Source organism: Phocoena sinus, chromosome 6, assembly GCF_008692025.1.
Source record: "Phocoena sinus isolate mPhoSin1 chromosome 6, mPhoSin1.pri, whole genome shotgun sequence".
Classification (NCBI taxonomy): domain Eukaryota; kingdom Metazoa; phylum Chordata; class Mammalia; order Artiodactyla; family Phocoenidae; genus Phocoena; species Phocoena sinus.
Genome location: NC_045768.1, coordinates 68676566 through 68699091, shown reverse-complemented (window position 1 = coordinate 68699091; position 22526 = coordinate 68676566). Strand labels below are relative to the sequence as shown.

At 43.3% G+C, this 22526-nt stretch overlaps 1 protein-coding gene across 1 annotated transcript in view; it reads left to right on the top strand.

Annotated features, from left to right (window-relative positions):
• Window positions 1–22526, top strand: part of SAXO1 (stabilizer of axonemal microtubules 1) — a gene marked incomplete at its 5' end in the record, with an annotated part of 112626 nt that overhangs the window by 73660 nt on the left and 16440 nt on the right. The window contains one exon of the mRNA XM_032633883.1: window positions 8059–8238. Coding sequence (XP_032489774.1) covers window positions 8059–8238 — 180 coding nt within the window. The remainder of the gene's footprint in view (window positions 1–8058; window positions 8239–22526) is intronic.

Below are 22526 nucleotides of genomic sequence, written 5' to 3'. Positions count from 1 at the left end.
CCCAGAGGGTTGGTTGTCTAAGAGGTGGAAAGAGAAGGTGCCTTGGTGACTGGCATGGTCCCTTCTGTGTGTCTCTCCAAGACTCAGTGGGGCCGTTGCTAAAGTGCCTGCCCTGTGTCTCCTCAGGATGCCTTGAGCAGTTGCACCTTCTTGAAGAGGTTTCCTCAACTGATCTGTTTTATTTTCACCGAAGAAACTTTTCTTTCTTTTGACTGCTAAGGCAGAAGGGACAGGGAGAGCCCCTGGGGTGCTCTTCTGTGGCTCTGAACATACTCTCTGCTGCTCTCTCCAGGCTCTTGGCTTTTCAAAGGACCATTGGCTCTCACTGACTGCCCTCCTGCCCACTCAGCCTGTTGGCTGCACGCCCCACCAGAGCTCCTCTCATTGGTGCCTGCCATCCCACAAGGCCCTCTGCCTCACAGTCTGCTGAACCAGAGTATCTTCCCTCAGAGCTTCTGAGCATTGCCACACAAGGTCCTAGTTGGGGCCCTCTCCCTTGGCATCACTACTCCTTGGAAGCAAGTCTGCACTCTTTTCCAGCTGCCCCTTCAACACATTCCCTGTGGAGTGCCCTGTGCGTGCCTTGCACCTCTTCATTTCATCTGCTTTCTTTCTCTCAATGCCTTTGTGTCCTGCGTCAAGGCCACCAGACTGGTACTGCTCAGGTTCCCATCTCTCCTCTCAAATTGTCTCTTGAATCCCGCCCGCCTTCCCGCCTTCATCATATCTCCTTTGTAGTCCAGGCTCTGGCTCCAGCAATTGTTTTTGCTCATCAAAGAGTCTCTGTCGGGGCTTCCCTGGTGGCGCAGTGGTTGAGAGCCCGCCTGCCGATGCAGGGGACACGGGTTCGTGCCCCGGTCCGGGAAGATCCCACATGCCGTGGAGAGGCTGGGCCCATGAGCCATGGCCGCTGGGCCTGCACGTCCGGACCCTGTGCTCCGCAACGGGAGAGGCCACAACATTGAGAGACCCACAGTACCGCAAAAAAAAAAAAAAAAAAAAAAAAGAATCCCTGTCTGCTACTCTGTTCCTCTACCTACAAAGATGATCTGATTTCACTTCTTTTACCCAATACTGCATGATGATAATCACATAGTTAACAATTCTTGTGTATGTCCCGGGTAATTTCTGGAACTCCCGTTGGACTTTTCTTGATGGTTTTGGCACCAGATTTTTCAGCATGGTCTCTCTCCCCTCCTCCACTTCCTCAGCAGCATCCATTCCTTGGATCCAGCACAGCCAGTCTACTAAAGCTGCTTTCTAGTCACCATATGAGATTTTTCTGAGGCATCTAACTGTTGAACACTTAAAATCTTTTATTTGATCTGTCACCGAATTTTCTCCTTTTTGTCAGTTTTTTCCTCCTGAGACTTCTTTATCCTGCTTCCTAAATGTGGTGTTCTTCAAAATTTTGGCCTTGTTTTTATTCCTTTTTTCTCATGTTGGCAACTTTATATTCTTATGGCTTTGTTGTTTCTAGGTGTCTTCCAAACGTGTGATTCCTGTAAGTCACCACGTAGGACATTTCCACCAGAATTCCTTCCCTCCCTTTCCTTGCATTCATATATTTATCACCCATCCTCACTTCCCTAACCCGGCACCCTTGACAGGCATGGCTAATCAATCAAGACGGTCATCCTCACTAAACTTGGCTGCGACCTATGAAGTTTTCAGTGTGGCTCGCAGGCAGCCACTACTAGTTGGTACATCAGTTGCATCTATCTGTCATATTGGTACCAGATGGCCCTGCTTTCTGTTACCCAGAATCTGGTCCCCTGAAGGATTAGTCACCACCAAGGTTCAGTTTATAATCCCTGCCCAATTTCCTAGCACCGTGGGCAGGACATAAGCTGGAGTTATTCAGAGTTCTCACAATGCAACATTTCTTTAAAGATCTAGGCAGAAGATGAAGGTAGGGGGAATGTGAGTCGTCTTAAGATTGGTATGAAATATATCTATGTATGTTCAACGGTGGTCTTATTTTGCAGTTCATAAAAGCATTCTCACTTATCCCTTTGCCTCTGGGTATATTCTAAATAGGAGAGAACAAAGTTTAGTAAACATTTTTAAAGTTCATAAGCCACCGCAGGTAGATACACATGCACGTTGGGAAAAGCACTGGCTTTGTCCATCCTCAGAGGCTAATTGGGTTGGCTTTGTGAGCTGTTCAGGGAGAAGACCGTTCCGGAGATGTAGGTCCTCCTCTGAGAGGACCCTGCCTCTAGGATCTCAGAGTTCTTGTTACTCCAGACACCCTGAAATCGTTCTAAACCGTCGGCATAGAATGATGACTTTTTGACTTGAGGTTTGGTGATGGTTGGCACCTTCGCCTCTTCTAGACCAAGAATGCATTTTCCGCTCTAAGTGTTTTCCTCCGTCGCATGGCAGCTGTGACAGGTCACAGGCTCCCAACTACCGGACAAAAGGAAAACTGGGCTGCAGATCCTTTAAGAGTCTGCACTTGGAGTTTTAAGTCAGGCTGTAAATGGAAGTCAATTATGTGGCAGGTGGTGTGGGACCTGGGGTGGACGCTGCCGCTGACCAGCTGTGTGACCTTGGCCGGAAGCCTGGCGTCCCTCCATCTCAGTGCCCTCACCTGCCTGTTGAAACTGAAGGGTTGGCTGATCTTGAGGGTCCTTTGAGACCCAGCGTTCCATGTTCTTTGTTTTCCTGGTTGTTACTGTTATGACTTTATCTAATGAGACTTTCTTGTTTAGACAGTAAAAAAAGTTCTGTGGAATGATCAGTGTTTTAAAAAGCACTTGGAATTGCATCTATTTGTTGGTTTATATTAGAATGGTTTTGGGGTCCTCGGGAAAGAGGGGCACATCCTGTCCTGGAAGGCTGAGTGTAGCTAGGGGGACGGGGAATGGGTAGGTCTAAGAACTGCCTATTAATTGACTGCCCTTAGGTTTATCAGAGCAGCCAGGAAACAGAGGTGTTTGGTACAGGCTGGCATCCCATTAAGCCACACAGTATATGGCTGTGATTAAGAGCACAGGCTTTGGAACCAGGCAGAAAGCCTGGGGTTCTAAGTCCTGACTTCATTACCATCTGGCTCTGTCACCTTCAATGAGATCACATCTCTTCAACCTCGGTCTTCATGTTTGTAAAATGAGGAAAATAAGAGTGCTTCCATCGTAGCGTTGCTGTAAGGATTAGATGGGATGAGATACAGAACTCCTAGCCCATGTGGTGTACAGTAATTGCTCAATAAACATGGCCTCTTAATCAGAGTGCTTGCCTTAGACTGCGCTAGGCATTTTTCCTCTGATATCTGAGGAGAAAGTCACACAATCATACTAAATGGTGGAAGTTGTTAGCCACAAATTACAGAGGAGGAAATCGAAGTTCAGAAGAGTTAAATAATGTTCTCCACGTTACACAAGCAGCCAGCGACAGAGCTAGGATTGGAAACCACATCTTCCTGCCGCCAGAGTCTCCTTCTGCCATGCCCTCTGCCTCCTGGAATGGAGAGCCCTCCTCACTGCCCACAGCAGGCTGGGCTCAGCAGGGGATTCTAAAAGACCATGAGAGAGGCAAGACGTGTCACCCATATCCACCGAAAGCTGTTCTGCTTACAAACAGGTTGGGTTCTAAAGAACTACTGGTAGTTCATTTGTTTGAAAAGTTCCAAGTTATGTTCTAGTAGCTACTGTTCATGCTGCCTCTTGGTGGCAGGAAGAATTACCATGCTTTCCCCCAATGAACGGCTTTGTTTGCAACCATGAAAATTCTTAACCTGAAAATTTATAAGTAGAGGACCATGCAAGGCAGAGCAGAGCAGTAAAGGGTCCTGAAAGAGCTAGGGACACTACACCATGCACAGTCAGAGGAGAGAGAGTCACGGCCAGTAACAGGGTACAGAGGGATCATCAGTAGCTTCCTGTGGTGGTGGTGATGGCGGTGACGGTGGTGGTGGAAGTAGCATTCAAGATGGGCCTCGAAGGAAGGGAAACATGTTGGGAAAGTGGAGGTGGCAGGAAAGAGAGCAGCTACAGGGTGCGTTCCAGGTGCATAACACTGAAGCTGATCTCTGTGGAGTGAGGAGATAATGAAAAAAATCCTCCAACTGATTTTTCATGTCTTTTAATGCCTTTGGTTGTGTTACATGAAGGCAGGTCAGAGAGTCTAAGAGGCAGATACCCTATTTGTCAACAAAAATTCTTCTAAGCATCTTTGTCTTTCCTCCATCTGTAGGGGAGCTTCCAGCACCCGGGTGCTTGCAGTTCTCCTGTCTGTACCTGCACTTCCCAGTAGGGAGTCCACCGCCACATATGGCTTGAAACGTGGTCCTCCTGACGTGTGCTGTCAGTGTGAGACACACACTGGATTTTGAAGACATAGTAAGAAAGGAAAATATCTCAATTTTGGGTATTGATTACATGTTGAAATGGTATTTTGGATAGATTGGATTAAAAGTAAAATATTAAAATCAAGTTCACCTGCTTTTGACCTTTTTAATGTGGCTACTAGAAAATTTAAAATGACATGTGTGGGGCTTCCCTGGTGGCGCAGTGGTTGAGAGTCCTCCTGCCGATGCAGGGGACACGGGTTCGTGCCCCAGTCCGGGAAGACCCTACATGCCGCGGAGCGGCTGGGCCCGTGAGCCATGGCCGCTGAGGCTGCGTGTCCGGAGCCTGTGCTCCGCAACGGGAGAGGCCACAACAGTGAGAGGCCCGCGTACCGCAAAAAAAAAAAAAAACCCCAAAAAACAACAAAATGACACATGTGGTTCTCATTCATGGCTCGCCTTCTGTTTCTATTGGATGGTGCTATTCTGGAGGGACTTGTTATATACTTAAAGTTCTATCATCCATTCTAGGGTCATCGGAGTCCCAGATGGCTTTGAGCTGGGTGCACCTCAGGAAACATACTTGGTCATTCAGATGTGATGGAGACCTAGGTTCTCTCTATGGCTAGGTTACATACATGGTTCTCTGAGCTTCAGATACTTCATCTGTGTAGTGGGGACGTTAGATCAGATATTTTCCATGGCCCCTTTCAATTAAAAAATTCTATGATTCTAGCTTGTTGTCAACTATTAACTTTTCCTGGGTTCCATTGAAAGGTCTCTACTGCTCCCTTTACCAAATGTCAGAAAAAGTCCAGATTATTTCCTCTTACTTGTGGTCCTTTAGTAATTCTTGGAGTGGAAAGACTTCAGAGTTCTGATAGATTAAGGACACCTTCTTCCTCTCCTTCTCTTCTCTGTCTGTTGGCCCATCTTGGCTTGTTTCAGTGCGCTCCTGAACAAGGTGGCCCACCAGCTCCTTTAAAATGGTAGAAGCATCAGAGAGCTGGGAGAAGAGGTCTCTCCTTTCTTTGGTTCATGACTGTTAAGACTGCTTTTGAATACCCCATGCACGGTGATCCCATAAACTTTATTTAGACACTGTCTAGGTCCATAAAAACTGAGAATCTGATCTGTATTTTCCCTTTTGGCTCTACTAATGTTAGAACAAATCAGTCATGTCTTTGTAAATACCTTTTCTCTCAGCAGTTCATCCTCTTATACACTGTCCATCTGCTATTAAATAAAATATATCAGGTATTCGGCTAGTTTCCAGAACACAGAAGTAGAAGACTTGGTCTTTATCCTTGAGGAACTCCTGGGTAAAGGGGTTCCACCTTTAAACTTCACCAACAAGGTGAATACATGGTGCTTTCTGTCTTGAGAGGGACATTCAAGCTGGGGTGGGCACAGGTGAGAAAAGAGGGTGGCGCCACGAGCACACTAGGCGATGAAAAGTTGACTTTCAGTTGAGAGTTTTTGATGTTTCAAAGTGAGACAAGGTCTTAGTTAACTACCAACACGTCAAATGAATAAAATCTGCCCTATAAATATATATTATATATAATTCCATTTAATGGAACATCCATGTCTGGATGCAACTGTGTTGCTATACTGAAATCCCCTTATAATACCAGTTGCAATGTAGTTTCTTGCCATTTAATTTATTTTTCTTTTGGAATGAGCCTTTTACAATATGTTACATTTTTTAAAAGTAACAATATAGAAAGGGGGTTATATAAAAGGAAAGTTTTACTGGTTTAAAAAAGGGCACTAGAGGGCTTCCCTGGTGGCGCAGTGGTTGAGAGTCCACCTTCCAATGCAGGGGAGGGGGGTACGTGTCCCGGTCCGGGAGGATCCCACGTGCCGCGGAGCGGCTGGGCCCGTGAGCCATGGCCGCTGAGCCTGCGCGTCCGGAGCCTGTGCTCCGCAACGGGAGAGGCCACAACAGTGAGAGGCCCGCGTACCACAAAAAAAAAAAAAAAAAAAAAAAAAAAAGGGCACTAGAGAGGGAAAATACTGTTAGGCCTGTGGAATCCACTTTACTGCAAGTGCCTGAATCTAACTTACCCTTAATAAAGTCTTGATTTCTCTCTCAGAGTATGGGTGAATAAAATATATCTGCAGAGGTATTTTTGAGTAACCAGCACTTCTTGGCTTTTAATTTGAGGTTTGTGGGAATCCTAATCTGATACACAAATCTACACGTGAAATGAAAATAGGGGTAAACGTGTTCATATACAGCTCTACCCGTACGAACCATGCAGGTGTTGACCATTTTCCCTGGTGGGGACAGGTGACAGGGCGGTGGTTGGAGGTTGGAGAGAGGCACACAGCAATAACAGTGGTGGCAGCAATATTTATGTGGAGGGTTGAACTTATTAACAATGGGAGCGGCACGCTAACTGTTGCCTAGAAACCAGCTTTTGATTGGAGCAGTGATGAGTTCTCTGTATGTCTGTTTCTCTTTTCTCTGATGTGCTGCCCTAGAATACTGTGTATCTTAGTTTCTGTAATCAGAATCAGTTTAGTGTAAAAAAAGTTTTGAAAATTCTATGCCATTTCTGGATATAACTAAGTTGGAGATCACTAACGTGGAGTTTTGTTGATGTGCTGGTGTCTGATGATTAGAGGTACCCTAGCTGGTTTGCAAGGGTTGTATGTGGGCATTTAAATAATTGATACACTACTTTGTTTCGGGCAGCTCGAGTAGCTGCCCTTTATTCACCTGCAAGTAGAATAATAAGGTCATTTATTACCATGCATGTAAAATGGAAAAACTCACTATAAATTATAACTTCAAATTATTATCTATCATCTCCCTGCATAATGAGGCATAAAGTTTATTTAATCATTCATTCATATGTTCAGTATTCGTTTAATAAATGTTTATTGAATGCCTACTCTGTGCCAGGCAGGATATGAGAGGTACCAGGGATGTAGCAGTGAAAAAGATAGGAAAAGGTTCTGAGCTTGATAGATGAGACAGATAATAAACTCAGCAACAAATGTGCCAATTACAGATAAGAGTAAGTGATGGGAAAGGCATCCACCTGATGAGAGAAACTCTGTTTGAGAGGTGAGGGCGTGGAGGGGTGTATTTTAGGTAAAGATGATCAGCGGAAGCCTAAGTGAAGTGAGACCTACAAGAATAAAGGAGCCAGACTTTCAATGTACAAATGGTTTCACACAGTCAATGGTGTTTAGTATACTCAGAACTGAGGTGGTTCTGCTAGGTATGATGCCCCTTGTGTGCGAGGGTGATATTCTGAATTGACCCAGGAACTAATGAGGAAAGACAGTAGCCTGGCCCTGGAGCACAGCCTTGGAGCCCCCATTAGGGCAGGTGTTAAGCCCTTAATTGCTGGGTGATGGGGAGGGAGGGCCTCAGGGGAGGGACTAGGTTGGCACTCAGATGCCTTGGGGGCCACAACCATTCACCTATTATGGTATGGAAGTATTTCAGTATTTAAACAAGCAGCATGGCGCGTGTGATGGCTGGTCATCAGCCATGCTTGTGCATAATTTTATGGTTCAAGGAATTCTGACAATTAACCAATTGCAGTTACAGATCATTTAAGAAATTCTGGCCGCCTCACATAGTTCAGTAGAGAAAAGGAAGGGTTAAACTGCTGTTTTCAATGCCGGCAGTCATGATTTTATACTCTGGGTCAGATTTTGAGGAGGTAGCAAACTGAATGTATTCTTCCCAAGAAGGTAACTAACCTAACATTCCTTTTTTTTTCTTCTTTTTTTTAAATTAGGCGGCATCGCTGTCCACACCTCCCTACCAGGATCTATGATAAAACAGAGAAACCATGTCTTTTCTCCGAATATACCAAGAACTACCCTCTCTATCACTCTTACCTGCCCAGAGAGTCCTTCAAGCCCAAGCTGGAGTACCGGAAAGGGTGCGCACCAATGGAAGGCCTGACCACATCTAGGTGAGGGCAACAGTGTGAACGTATAAATGCACACCACTAATGGAGTAACGTACAGCATTAACCTAACGTTCAAATTGCATTGACGTGCACTATCAATGCATGCTATTAATGCTTGAGTGTTAATTTACTGTATCCCTGAAAGAAAATCCTGCATTTATTAGCCTGTTTAGTTTTCCCTAGCCCCCTCTTAAAGAGAAAGGATTCTTACTTGGGGCTGGGGCGGGGGAAGGGGGAGCCGTGGGGTGGGAATTGTAAATTGATCTACATCAAAAGGGTGGGAGGTTAAGTAGGAAAGGAAAATAATAACTAGAAAGAGGGTGGCTGCTGCAGAAAAAGGAGCTTTGGCTTCTGCACAGAAGCTCTAGGTCAGCTTGGGTGGTGGTAGTGATGTCGGTCGTGGTGAAAGAGAACTTGAGCTTTTTTGAAATTATGCTATAGAGTTTGAGTTGGGGTCCCCTTGAACATTCTTCAGGAATACGAACAAAGAATATTTCCTTTTACATTACCCTTGACTTAGCAACTCTGATTCTTGAGCTCCAGCTCTGCGAGGAGACTGAACCCCGTGGCTCGGCGTGTCTGGCCTGCAGAGGTATCTGTACTGAGCGGGTGGGGACACATGATCAGTCTCAGGGTTGTTCCACATGTTGCAGGGCTCTAACAGAATCTGCTGTTGACAGCTCAGTTAGTGATCTCCAGGTGATGACCTGTGACTGGTGACCCAGAGGAGTAGAAACATCTTTGAGTCAGCTGGGCAGTGTTTCAGGTTGTAGAACTTAGTCCCCACATGAGACCTGAGAGCTGGGTGCCTTCTCTGCCTCCCAAGTTCCTCATACCTACAGGGCAGGATTGCTGTGTGGTGGAGGTGAAATTGTTCTACCGCGATGCCCGCACATTACAGGTTTGCAAGACGTGGTAAAATTTCTTCCTATTGCTTCGGCCTTTGCCTTGCAATTTTGTGCTTTTCTGTAAAGGTCCCAGGTGACCCTGGCTAAGCAGAACACCAGTTCATTCAGTTTCCCCCAGGGTAGGCCTGGAAATGTCCTCTGTTGAGAATGTGGGTTGGAGGCATGAAGTATTCCTCCTAAAAGCTGCTGTCTTCTAGATCCAGAGGAAGAAGTCCATGTCTGGGTTATCACAAAAGACCCACAATGTGGGGAATGAGGCCCAGGGATTTCTCGGCTTTGTGGGAACCCCTGGACAGGGGCAGCTTGAGAATGAGAGGGACTCGAGGGTCTTTTCTGACTCTTGACTTGAATCAGGTCACCTTTATGCTGAGTAGTTATATTAAATGATTTGAGGTCAGCACAAGGTTTCTGGGTCCTGATTCATGAAAAAAAATGTAATCTATGCAACCTGTTTTTCAACCTGTGACTTACTAAACAATAGAAACCTTAAAGTTTGGGCTTCATTTTCCCAGGAAAGCAGCGTTCTTTGTTTCTATGAGTCTAAAGACCACGACAAGAGAAGTGGATCATTCTGGAGCATTGCTTTTCGTTTTAAGAAACCACAGTCAGTGCTCATGAAAGGAACTAGGCTTATGTATAAGAGACATGCAATTGGTAGGAAAGGATAAGAGCATGTTGAGGAATGGATTACAAACATCACGTTCGGTTTCTAGATGCTGGTCTTCACTTCTCTTTGTACCTGATTTGCAGGAAGTCAGGAGTGCCTTGTGGAATACAGAGTACAGGCCAGCTTCAGATATTGTCCCGGAAATATTTGGATACTTGGAGGGTTGGATGTTGAGGGATGCTTTCTGTTTGTTGCCCACAAGCTCAGGAGAATGAGAACAAATCCTTTCTCTGGAGCAGGCGTCCTGTCCCATCCACTAGCTCTGAGGCCTCCAGTGGAGCCCCACATGCCCTCCCTCTTCCCGATGGTGCTTTGCAAAACAAAAACTTGCCCTTTGACCTGTCCTAAGTTATCTTTGCCTTGTGTCACTTACAACAATAAACATATCACCCGGAAAGTCTCTCTGTCCCTGCCAAGGCCAGAATAGCAAAATCATTCATGTTAAGATATGGCCGAAGTGGAAGAATGAAGATACTGAAAGAATTTCCAAAACAACTTATTAATGATTGTAAGAGCCTTAAAAAGAAAAGTGGCAGGATCATGGTTACCCATGGGAAGAAAAAAGAACAGAAGTGCTTCTCTCCTCTCCTTTATTTCCTTCCCCAGAAAGAGGACTAAGGGACGGATGAGCAGAAGGCATCTCTTCTCTCCCCCATCCCTCAGTCTCATCATTTCTCAGCCCTGTGCCTACCCTGCTGGGCATATTTTCATAGGCTGAAAAAAAAAAAAAATACCTATGCCCCTGTCAGGATGCCTCCCTTTTTTTTGAGCTTTGGTGGGCTTTTATTGACATAAATTAACAAAAATCGAGATTGTACCAACCATCTTTTCTGAACTTTATAAACTCAGCAGAGACTCTGGCCCATATCTGAATACATACAGTAAAACTGTTCCCCATTGGGAAATGTAGAGCTGTTGTCATCTAGGTTCTCTGCCAGAGGATGCTGGGGAAAGGACGGGTCAGCCCTGTGTCTGCACACCTCTGTGTCTGTGTGGATTGTCATCCTTCTGCCCTTAGAACTCTTGATTATTAGAATGTCCGACCCACTTACCTATCTAAAGGCTGACCTGGCTTAGTTTCTGAGTTTGGGGCTGCCACCTGCTGCATGAAAAAGTCATGTGGCCCGTGGCTTGGCTAGGTTTGGCGATTAAGCTCAGACACAAAAAACACCTGGTTTCTGGAGAGGTTATCATCCCAGCATGAGGCATGATTACAGCTGCACACAACTCGTACTGACTGTGAATCTCGGGCATTTACAGCAGGTTTCACGAGGTGAGTGCTTGTGCTTTTCAGCCCTTCTTAACGTTGAACTGTTTCTTGCCGCCCTGAGTAATTCTCTCACAGAGGATCTGCCTTTAGTTCGGGTAGACCTGAGATCAGTTTATGAATGAGAGGTTTGTACTTCAAGCCCCATTTCCCCTTAGGCATGTCACCATGTAAAACAGTTGGGCCCCATTTTGGGACATTATTTTGTTAGCTAAGTGAGATCCCTAAAGATGGGCAAAGTGACAGCCTCAGAAAAAAGAGGTGAGTCTTCAAGATGGTGTTAGACCTTTTTTCTTAAAGGGAGAGGGGCCGAGGGTAGGGTGAAATGGAGGCGCAGAGGGGGAGGATGGAATCGGGTTCACCCCTGATGGGTTTGACTGCAGGGAAGAGGGCAGAGAGTTGGTGGCACAGATTCCTTCCTGTATTGACAAGACTCCTTGGTAAATAGGAGTGTAAGGGGGAAGAGCTAAAAGTGAAAGGGCTTTTAGAAAAGCCAGGAAAGAAGCAAGATGGTAGTAGGCTTGAGTCTTTTCCTACCTATTGAATATTACACATTTCCTGTTCAAATACGTATTTCTCTACTCACAGCTATCCCAGTGCGGGTATACTTCCTCACCTCTATAGATTGGACCTGAGAATTAAGACATGCAGTAAAAGGTCTCGGCACTAGACTTGCTTGGGTAGTTTAAGAGCCTTTGATGTGCATCTTTGATTAATTTGGGAGACATTTTGGCTGTTCTTTCTTTAAGTATTCTTTCTGTGCCCAAGGCTCTGTTCATTTCTTTCCCCCAATTTTTTTCTCTCTCTGTCCTTCGTATTGGAGAGCTTCTATTCAACCATTTTCAAGTTCACTGAGCCTTTCTTTCTTCCTCTATTTCCATTCCGCTATTAGGCCCATCCAGTGAGTGTTTTATTTTAGATGTTGTGTTTTTCAGTTTTAGAATTTACATGTGGTTCTTTTCATATATAGTTTCTCTTTCTCTTCTGTGATTCCCTGCCTTTTAATTCATTGTGACCTTATTTTCCGTTTTGCAACAAAGCATAGTGAAAATAGCAGCTGTCTAATCCTTGCCTGCTAGTTGCAACATCTGGGTCAGCTTGGGGCTGGTCTTCACGATTATCTTTTTTTTCCCTTGACAATGCGTCACATTTTCTCTGTGTATGTCAAGAAATTTGGATTGATCCTGTACATTGCTTTTTTTTTGGATTGTGTTTTTTTATTTTTTTAAACATCTTTATTGGAGTATATAATTGCTTTACAATGTTGTGTTAGTTGCTGCTGTATAACAAAGTGAATCAGCTGTATGTATACATATGTCCCCATATCCCCTCCCTCTTGCGTCTCCCTCCCTCCCTCATTATCCCACCCCTCTAGGTGGTCACAAAGCACCGAGCTGATCTCCCTGTGCTATGCAGCTGCTTCACACTAGCTATCTATTTGACATTTAGTAGTATATATATGTCCATGCCACTCTTTCACTTTGTCCCAGCTTACCCTTCCCCCTCCCCATGTCCTTAAGTCCATTCTCTACATCTGCGTCTTTATTCCTTTCCTGCCCCTCGGTTCATTTAGAACCATGTCTTTTTTTAGATATGTATGTATGTTTTTTAGATATGTAGGTATGTTAGATAGATATGTATGTTAGCATATGGTATTTGTTTTTCTCTTTCTGACTTACTTCACTCTGTATGACTGACTCTAGGTCCATCCACCTCACTACAAATAAGTCAGTTTCATTTCCTTTTATGGCTGACTAATATTCCATTGTATATTTGTGTCACCTCGTCTTTATCCATTCATCTATTAATGGACACTTAGGTTGCTTCCATGTCCTGGCTACTGTAAACAGTGCTGCGATAAACATTGTGGTATGTGTCTCTTTCTGAATTATGATTTTTTCTGGATATATGCCCAGTAGTGGGATTGCTGGGTCATATGGTAGTTCTGTTTTTAGCTTTTTAAGGAACCTCCATACAGTTCTCCATACTGGCTGTATCAATTTATATTCCCACCAACAGTGCAAGAGGGTTCCCTTTTCTCCACACCCTCTCCAGCATTTGTTGTTTGTAGAGTTCTTGATGATGGCCATTCTGACCGGTATGAGGTGATACATCATTGTGCTTTTGGTTTGCATTTCTCTAATGATTAGTGATGTTGAGCATCCTTTCATGTGTTTGTTGGCAATCTCTATATCTTCTTTGGAGAAATGTCTATTTAGGTCTTCTGCCCATTTTTGGATTGGGTTGTTTGTTTGTTTGTTACTGAGCTGCATGAGCTGCTTGTGTATTTTGGAGCTTAACCCTTTGTCAGTTGCTTCATTTGCAAATATTTCTCCCATTCTGAGGGTTGTCTTTTCATCTTGTTTATGGTTTCCTTTGCTGTGCAAAAGCTTTTAAGTTTCATTAGATCCCATTTGTTTATTTTTGCTTCTATTTCCATTTCTGTAGGAGATGGGTCAAAAAGGATCTTGCTGTGATTTATGTCACAGAGTGTTCTGCCTATGTTTTCCTCTAAGAGTTTGATAGTGTCTGGCCTTACATTTAGGTCTTTATTCCATTTTTGAGTTTATTTTTGTGTATGGTGTTAGGAATTGTTCTAATTTCATTCTTTTACATGTAGCTGTCCAGTTTTCCCAGCACCACTTATTGAAGAGACTGTCTTTTCTCCATTGTATATTCCTGCCTCCTTTATCAAAGATAAGGTGACCATATGTGCATGGGTTTATCTCTGGGCTTTCTATCCTGTTCTATTGGTCTATATTTCTGTTTTTTGTGCCAGTACCATACTGTTCCGATGACTGTAACTTTGTAGTATAGTCTGAAGCCAGGGAGCCTGATTCCTCCAGCTCTGTTTCTCTTTCTCAAGATTGCTTTGGCTATTCAGGGTCTTTTGTGTTTCCATAAAAATTGTGAAATTTTTTGTTCTAGTTCTGCAAAAAATGCCATTTGTAGTTTGATAGGGATCACATTGAATCTGACAATTACTTTGAGTAGTAGAGTCAATTTCACAATGTTGTTTCTTCCAATCCAAGAACATGGTATATCTCTCCATCTGTTTGTATTGTCTTTTAATGCCTTTCATCAGGGTCTTATAGTTTTCTGCATACAGGTCTTTTGTCTCCTTAGGTAGGTTTATTCCTAGGTATTTTATTCTTTTTGTTGCAGTGGTAAATGGGAGTGTTTCCTTAATTTCACATTAAGATTTTTCGTCATTAGTGTGTAGGAATGGAAGAGATTTCTGTGCATTAATTTTGTATCCTGCTACTTTACCAGATTCCTTGATTAGCTCTAGTAGTTTTCTGGTAGCATCTTTAGGATTCTCTAGGTATAGTATCGTGTCATCTGCAAACAGTGACAGTTTTACTTCTTCTTTTCCAATTTGGATTTCTTTTATTTCTTTTTATTCTCTGATTGCTGTGGCTAAAACTTCCAAAACTATGTTGAATAGTAGTGGTGAGAGTGGGCAACCTTGTCTTGTTCCTGATCTCAGAGGAAATGATTTCAGTTTTTCACTACTGAGAACGATGTTAGCTGTGGGTTTGTCATATATGGCCTTTATTTTGTTGAGGTAGGTTCCCTCTATTCTTACTTTTTGGAGAGTTTTTTAAATCATAAATGGTGTTGAATTTTGTCAAAAGCTTTTTCTGCATCTATTGAGATGATCATATGGTTTTTATCCTTCAAGTTGTTAATATGGTGAATCACATTGATTGTGTATATTGAAGAATCCTTGCATTCCTGGGATAAACCCTACTTGTTCATGGTGTATAATTCTTTTAATGTGCTGTTGGATTCTGTTTGCTAGTATTTTGTTGAGGATTTTTGCATCTATGTTCATCAGTGATATTGGCCTGTAGTTTTCTTTCTTTGTGACATCTTTGTCTGGTTTTGGTATCAGGGTGATGGTGGCCTTGTAGAATGAGTTTGGGAGTGTTCCTCCCCCTGCTCTATTTTGGAAGAGTATGCGAAGGATGGGTGTTAGCTCTTCTCTAAATGTTTGATAGAATTCCCCTGTAAAGTCATCTGGTCCTGGGCTTTTGTTTGTTGGAAGATTTTTAATCACTGTCTCAATTTCAGTGCTTGTGATTGCTCTGTTTATATTTTCTGTTTCTTCCTGGTTCAGTCTTGGAAGGTTTTGCTTTTCGAAGAATTTGTCCATTTCTTCCAGGTTGTCCATTTTATTGGCATATAGTTGCTTGTAGTTATCTCTCATGATCCTTTGTATTTGTGCAGTGTCCGTTGTTACTTCTCCTTTTTCATTTCTAATTCTGTTGATTTGATTCTTCTCCCTTTTTTTCCTCATGAGTCTGGCCAATGGTTTATCAATTTTGTTTATCTTCTCAAAGAAACAGCTTTTAGTTTTATTGATCTTTGCTATCGTTTCCTTCATTTCTTTTTCATCTATTTCTGATCTGATCTTTATGATTTCTTTCCTTCTGCTAACTTTGGGGTTTTTTTTGTGCTTCTTTCTCTAATTGCTTTAGGTGTAAGGTTAGTTTGTTTATTTGAGATTTTCTTGTTTGAGGTAGGATTGTATTGCTGTAAACTTCCCTCTTAGAACTGCTTTTGCTGCATCCCACAGGTTTTGGGTCGTTGTGTTTTCATTGTCATTTGTTTCTAGGTATGTTTTGATTTCCCCTTTGATTTCTTCAGTGATCTCTTGGTTATTTAGTAGCATATTGTTTAGCCTCCATGTGTTTGTATTTTTTACAGTTTTTTCCTGTGACTGATATCTAGTCTCATAGTGTTGTGGTCAGAAAAGATACTTGATATGATTTCAATTTGCTTAAATTTACTGAGGTTTTATTTGTGACCCAAGATATGATCTGTCCTGGAGAATGTTCCATGAGCACTTGAGAAGAAAGTGTATTCTGTTGGTTTTAGATGGAATGTCCTATAAGTATCAATTAAGTCCATCTTGTCTAATGTGTCATTTAAAACTTGTGTTTCCTTATTTATTTTCATTTTGGATGACTTGTCCATTGGTGAAAGTGGGTTGTTAAAGTCCCGTACTATGATTGTGTTACTGTCGATTTCTCCTTTTATGGCTGTTAGCATTCGCCTATGTATTGAGGTGCTCCTATGTTGGGTGCATAAATATTTACAGTTGTTATATCTTCTTCTTAGATTGACCCCTCGATCATTATGTAGTGTCCTTCTTTGTCTCTTCTCATAGTCTTTTTTTAAAAGTCTATTTTGTCTGATATGAGAACTGCTACTCCATCTTTCTTTTGATTTCTGTTTGCATGGAATATCTTTTTCCAACCTCTCATTTTCAGTCTGTATGTGTTCCTTGGTCTGAAGTGGGTCTCCTGTAGACAGCATATATATGGGTCTTGTTTTTGTATCTATTCAGTGAGCCTGTGTGTTTTCGTTGGAGCATTTAATCCATTTACATTTAAGGTAATTATCGATATGTATGTTCCTGTTACCGTTTCCTCAATTGTTTTGCGTTTGTTTTTATAGGTCTTTTCCTTCTCTGTTTTTCCTGCCTAGAGAAGTTCCTTTAGCATGTGTTGTAAAGTTGGTTTGGTGATGCTGAATTCTCTTAACTTTTGCTTGTCTGTAAAGGTTTTAATTTCTCTGTCAAATCTGAATGAGATCCTTGCTGGGTAGAGTAATCTTGGTTGTAGCTTTTTCCCTTTCATCACATTAAGTATGTCCTGCCTCTCCCTCTGGCTTGCAGAGTGTCTGCTGAACAATCATCTGTTGACCTTATGGGGATTCCCTTGTATGTTATTTGTTGCTTTTCCCTTGCTGCTTTTGGTATTTTTTCTTTCTATTTAATTTTTGATAGTCTTTTAATATATGTCTTGGCACGTTTCTCCTTGGATTTATCCTGTATGGGATTCTCTGCGCTTACTGGACTTGATTGACTATTTCCTTTCCGATGTTAGGCAAGTTTTCAAGTATAATCTCTTCAAATGTTTTCTCACACCCTTTCTTTTTCTCTTCTTCTTCTGGGACCCCTATAATTTGAATGTTAGTGCATTTAATGTTGTCCCAGAGGTCTCTGAGATTGTCCTCAATTCTTTTCATTCTTTTTTCTTTATTCTGCTCTGTGGTAGTTATTTCCACTGTTTTATCTTCCAGGTCACTTATCCGTTCTTCTGCCTCAGTTATTCTGCTATTGAGTCCTTCTAGAGAATTTTTAATTTCATTTATTGTGTTGTGCATAATTGTTTGTTTGCTCTTTCGTTCTTCTAGGTCCTTGTTAAACACTTCTTGTATTTTCTCCATTTCCAAGATTTGGACATCTTTACTCTCATTATTCTGAGTTCTTTTTCAGGTAGACTGCCTATTTCCTCTTCATTTGTTTGGTCTGGTGGGTGTTTACCTTGCTCCTTCATCTGCTGCATATTTCTCTGTCTTCTCATTTTGTTTACCTTACTGTGTTTGGGGTCTCCTTTTCTCAGGCTGCAGTTCGTAATTCCTGTTGTTTTTGGTGACTGTCCCCCGTGGGTGAGGTTGGTTCAGTGGATTGTGTAGGCTTCCTGGTGGGGGGCACTGGCACCTGTGTTCTGGTGAGTGGGGCTGGATCTTGTCTTTCTGGTGGGCGGGACCACATCCGGTGGTGTGTTTTGGGGTGTCTGTGAACTTAGTATGATTTTAGGCAGCCTCTGTGCTAATGGGTGGGTTTGTGTTCCTGTCTTGGTAGTTGTTTGGCATGGGGAGTCCAGCACTGGAGCTTGCTGACCGCTGGGTGGAGCTGGGTCTTAGTGTTGAGACGGAGATCTCTGGGAGAGCTCTCGCCAATTGATATTAGGTGGGGCCATGAGGTCTCTGGTGGTCCAATGTCCTGGACTCTGCTCTCCCACATTGGAGGCTCAGGCCTGACACCCGGCCGGAAAACAAAGACCCTGTCAGACACATGGCTCAGAAGAAAAAGAAGAGAAAAAAGAAGAAAAAAGAAATTAAAAAAATATTTAAAAAATAAAAGGAAAAAAAATAGAAAGAAGAGAGCAACCAAACCAATAAACAAATCCACCAATGATAACAAGCACTAAAAACTAAACTAAGATAAATATAAAAATCAGAAACAAATCAGTCGCAGGCAGCAAACCCGAAGTCTACAGTTGCTCCCAAAGTCCACCGCCTCAATTTTGGGACATTTCGTTGTCTATTAAGTTACTCCCCAGATGCAGGGTACATCAAGTTGATTGTGGAGATTTAATCTGCTGCTCCTGAGGCTGCTGGGAGAGATTTCCCTTTCTCTTCTTTGTTTGCACAGCTCCTGGGGTTCAGCTGTGGTTTTGGCCCCGCCTCTGCGTGTTGGTCGCCCTCAGGCATCTGTTCCCCGCCCAGACAGGAGGGGGTTAAAGCAGCAGCTGATTAGGGCTCTCTTGCTGTCTCAGGCTGGGGGGAGGGAGGGGTACAGAATGCAGGGTGAGACTGCGGCAGCAGAGGCCGGCGTGACGTTGCAGCAACCTGAGGCGCACTGTGTGTTCTCATGGGGAAGTTGTCCCTGGATCCCGGGACCCTGGCAGTGGCGGGCTGCACAGCAGCAACAGCGTTAGCATTTCATGCCCGTCTCTGGGGTCTGAGCTGATAGCCGTGGCTCACGACCATCTCCGGAGCTCGCTTAGGCGGTGCTCTGCCTTCTGTGGGCACACGGGGAAGGAATCCCCTCTCCTTGCGCACTTCAAAACAGGCAGGTCCAGACTTTTATCCGGACTCCCTCCCGGCTAGCCGTGGTGCACTAGCCCCCTTCACACATGTCTTCATGCAGCCAACCCCAGTCCTCTCCCTGTGCTCCGACCGAAGCCCGAGCCTCAGCTCCTAGCCCCTGCCCGCCCCGACGGGTCAGCAGACAAGTCTCTCGGGCTGGTGAGTGCCGGTCGGCACTGATCCTCTGTGCGGGAATCTCTCCGCTTTGCCCTCCGCACCCCTGTTGCTGTGCTCTCCTCCGCGGCTCCGAAGCTTCCCCCCCTCCGCCACCCGCAGTCTGTGCCCGCGAAGGGCCTTCCTGGTGTGTGGAAACCTTTCCTCCTTCACAGCTCCTTCCCACTGGTGCAGGTTCCGTCCCTATTCTTTTGTCTGTTTATTCTTTTTTCTTTTGCCCTACCCAGGTTCATGGGGGGGGGGTTTCTTGCCTTTTGGGAGGTCTGAGGTCTTCTGCCAGCATTCAGTAGGTGTTCTGTAGGAGTTGTTTCACACCTAGATGTATTTTTGATGTATTTGTGGGGAGGAAGGTGAGCTCCACGTGTTAGTCCTCCGCCATCTTGAAGGTCCCCCCAGACTGTGTTTTTGTTGTTAAGTCTTGCATGGCAGTTGCCACATGTTGGCTACTCTGTTCCACAGGTCTTCTTATTCTGGGGTACCAGAGTCAAAGAGAAGCTCCTTTTGGGGACATGCTACTCTTGTGGCAGAAGGCAAACAGCAGAACCTTTTTTTTCTTTTCCTTTGTGCATTATCTAGTTTCACTTGCTCATAGGGTGCCAAATGCAGAGGCCTCTTGCCCAACCCTTCAGAGTCCCTCCTGCCCTGTGCATTGTTATTGTTATGTTGTGGAGACTCTGGATTTAAAAAAAAATTTTTTTATTGGAGTATAGTTGGTTTACAATGTTGTGTTAGTTTCTGCTGTGCAGCAAAGTGAATCAGTTATACATATATCCACTCTTTTTTAGATTCTTTTACTGTAGAGGGCATTACAGAGTATTGAATAGAGTTCCCAGTGCTATAAAGTAGGTCCTTATTAGTTATCTGTTTTATATATGGTAGTGTGTATATGTCAACCCCAATCTCCCAATGTATCCTTCCTCCCGTTCCCCCTTGGTAACCATAGATTGTTTTCTATGTCTGTGACTCTATTTCTGTTCTATAAATAAGTTCATTTGTACCACTGTTTTTTAGATTCCACATTTAAGCAATATCATATGATATTTGTCTTTCTCTCTGACTTTCTTCACTATAACAATTTCCTAAGTCCATGTTGCTGCAGATGGCATTATTTCATTTTTATGGCTGAGTAATATTCCATTGTATATATGTACCACATCTTCTTCATCCATTCCTCTGTTGTTGGACATTTAGGTTGCTTCCATGTCCTGGCTATTGTAAATAGTGCTGCAGTGAACATTGGGGTGCATGTAGAGTCTGGATTTTTTTTACATTCCTCTGTAGAGTGTGTTTTTTTAAAGCATATAGTAAGTTGATTGGACTCAAAATGGAAACTTGGTGTTTTGGGTGCAATTCTAATCTCAGTTCAGTTCTTTATCTTTCGCACAATTGTTTGAAGTCTGTCCCATGCAAGTGAGGTCAACCAGAGATTTGGGCCCAGTTTATAAACAGAATTTGAGCCTTCCTGTCTCTGGCCTCTCCTTTTCAGGATTCCTCCCTCACTTTCCAGCATCTGTGGTTGTCTCAAACTTCATCCTCTGGTTCTTCAGTCAAGAAGGATGGAAGGTTTTCTATTCACATTTTAGCTGCCTTGCCTGGCACAGACTGGAGCCTGCCTTCAGACTGGGAGCACTGAAAAAAAAAAAAGGAAGCTTAACACAGAGACTCACCCAGTACCATTCCCTTCTTCCACCTGTTGGTTCGGCTCCAGAATTTGCCTATCTTTGTTGCTCTTTAGTGCTCACAGGTAGTTGTTTTCATATTTTGTCCAGAGTTTATATGAAGCAATGACAGATTTTATCCTCAGCTTTAGTGGGGTTTGAGGAGATGAGAGTAGAGGAATAGACAGGTACAGTCATCCCTCCATATCTGTGGGTTCCACATCTGTGCATTGAGAATATTTTTGAAAATTCCAGAAAGTTCCCCAAGGCTCAAGTTGAATTTTCCATGCACTAGCAGCTATTTACATAACATTTACATTGCACTGGGTATTGTAAGTAATCTAGAGATGATTTAAAGTATACAACAGGATGTGCACAGGGTATCTGCAAATACTACACCATTTTAGGTAAGGGACTTGAGTATCCAGAGATTTTGGTATCTATGGGGAGTCCTGGAAGCAGTCCTCCACAGATACTGGATACTGAGGGATGTCCATACTGGAGGCGTATTCTTGGAATCCATCTATCACAGAGAAGATTAGGAGGGCTCAGTGTGTCCTTACCAGGATAAGCGGCACGAATCAAGCCCTGTGAATCAGCCTAGGGATCTTTCTCAGTGTGCTGGAATGGCCTGCCCAACCTGCCTGCAATGACATGATGGTTTCCTTGGAGGGTTCCTGTACCCCGGGAGTTTCAGAATTACATGTGGAAGTAGTGAAATGAAATTAATGGAAAGACAAAGAGCAAAACCCCATAGAAGAGATTGAGAGGACAAATGACAAGGAGGAGTATCGCAGAAGTCAAGGGAGAAAGTATTACGAAAATGAGTGAGAGGATGGACACCATGAAGATGTGCATAATGGTAAAAACCTGGCGACCAGTGACTGGATTTGGAAATAAGGTGGTACTTTGGAGGCCTTGGCTGAAGCAAGGAGTGAGTAGAATGAGATTTGATAGATGGCGCATGAGTAAGGGGTGAGGAAGGCAAGCCTGTATCTGTAGACAGCCCTTTCTAGCAGAGAGAAGTGGAGGGGAGAGAACTGGAGGAGACTGAACTCCAGTGAGGGTTGTTGTTGTTTATTGTTTTCCTTTAAAAGTGGGAAAGACTGCAGCATGTTTAAATACTGATAGAGGGGATTCCTGCACTTTTACTACCAAGGGCCTGGGTTCATTCCCTGGGCAGGGAACTAAGATCCCACAAGCTGCATGGCTTGGCCAAAAAACAAACAACCCCCCCCCCCACCCCCCCGCCCAAAACTGACAGAAAGCAGCCAGTAGGAGGAAAAGGTGAAACCACTGACGGGCTCCACAGAAGGGGTCCTTGAGAAAGAGGTTGGGGAGATTTAGGGCAGGGGTGAAGGGATTGGCTTTGGGCCAAGAGGAGGAACTCTTTTTTTTTTTAATTGAAGTATACTTGATGTACAATATTGTATAGGTTACAGGTGTACAATATAGTGATTCACAATTTTTAAATATTATACTCCATTTATAGTCATTGTAAAATATTGGCTGTATTCCCTGTATTATACAATATATACTTGTAGCTTAAAAATTTTTTTTTGGAGTATAGTTGTTTTACAATGTTGTGTGAGTTTCTACTGTATATCCTTGTAGCTTTTTATGCATAATATTGATAGTTTATACCTCTTAATCCCCTACCGGTGTATTGCCCCTCTCTCTTTCCCTCTCCCCACTGGTAACTGATGGTTTGTTCTCTATATCTGTGAGTCTGCTGCTTTTCTGTCGTATTCACTAGTTTGCTGTAATTTTTGGATTCCACTTCCACATGTAAGTGACATCATACAGTATTTGTCTTTCTCTGTCTTATTTACTTAGAATAATAGCCTCCAAATCCATCCATGTTGTTGAAAATGAAAAAATTTTATTCTTTTTTATGTCTGGGTAGTAGTCCATTGTGTATATATATATATATATATACACACATACAC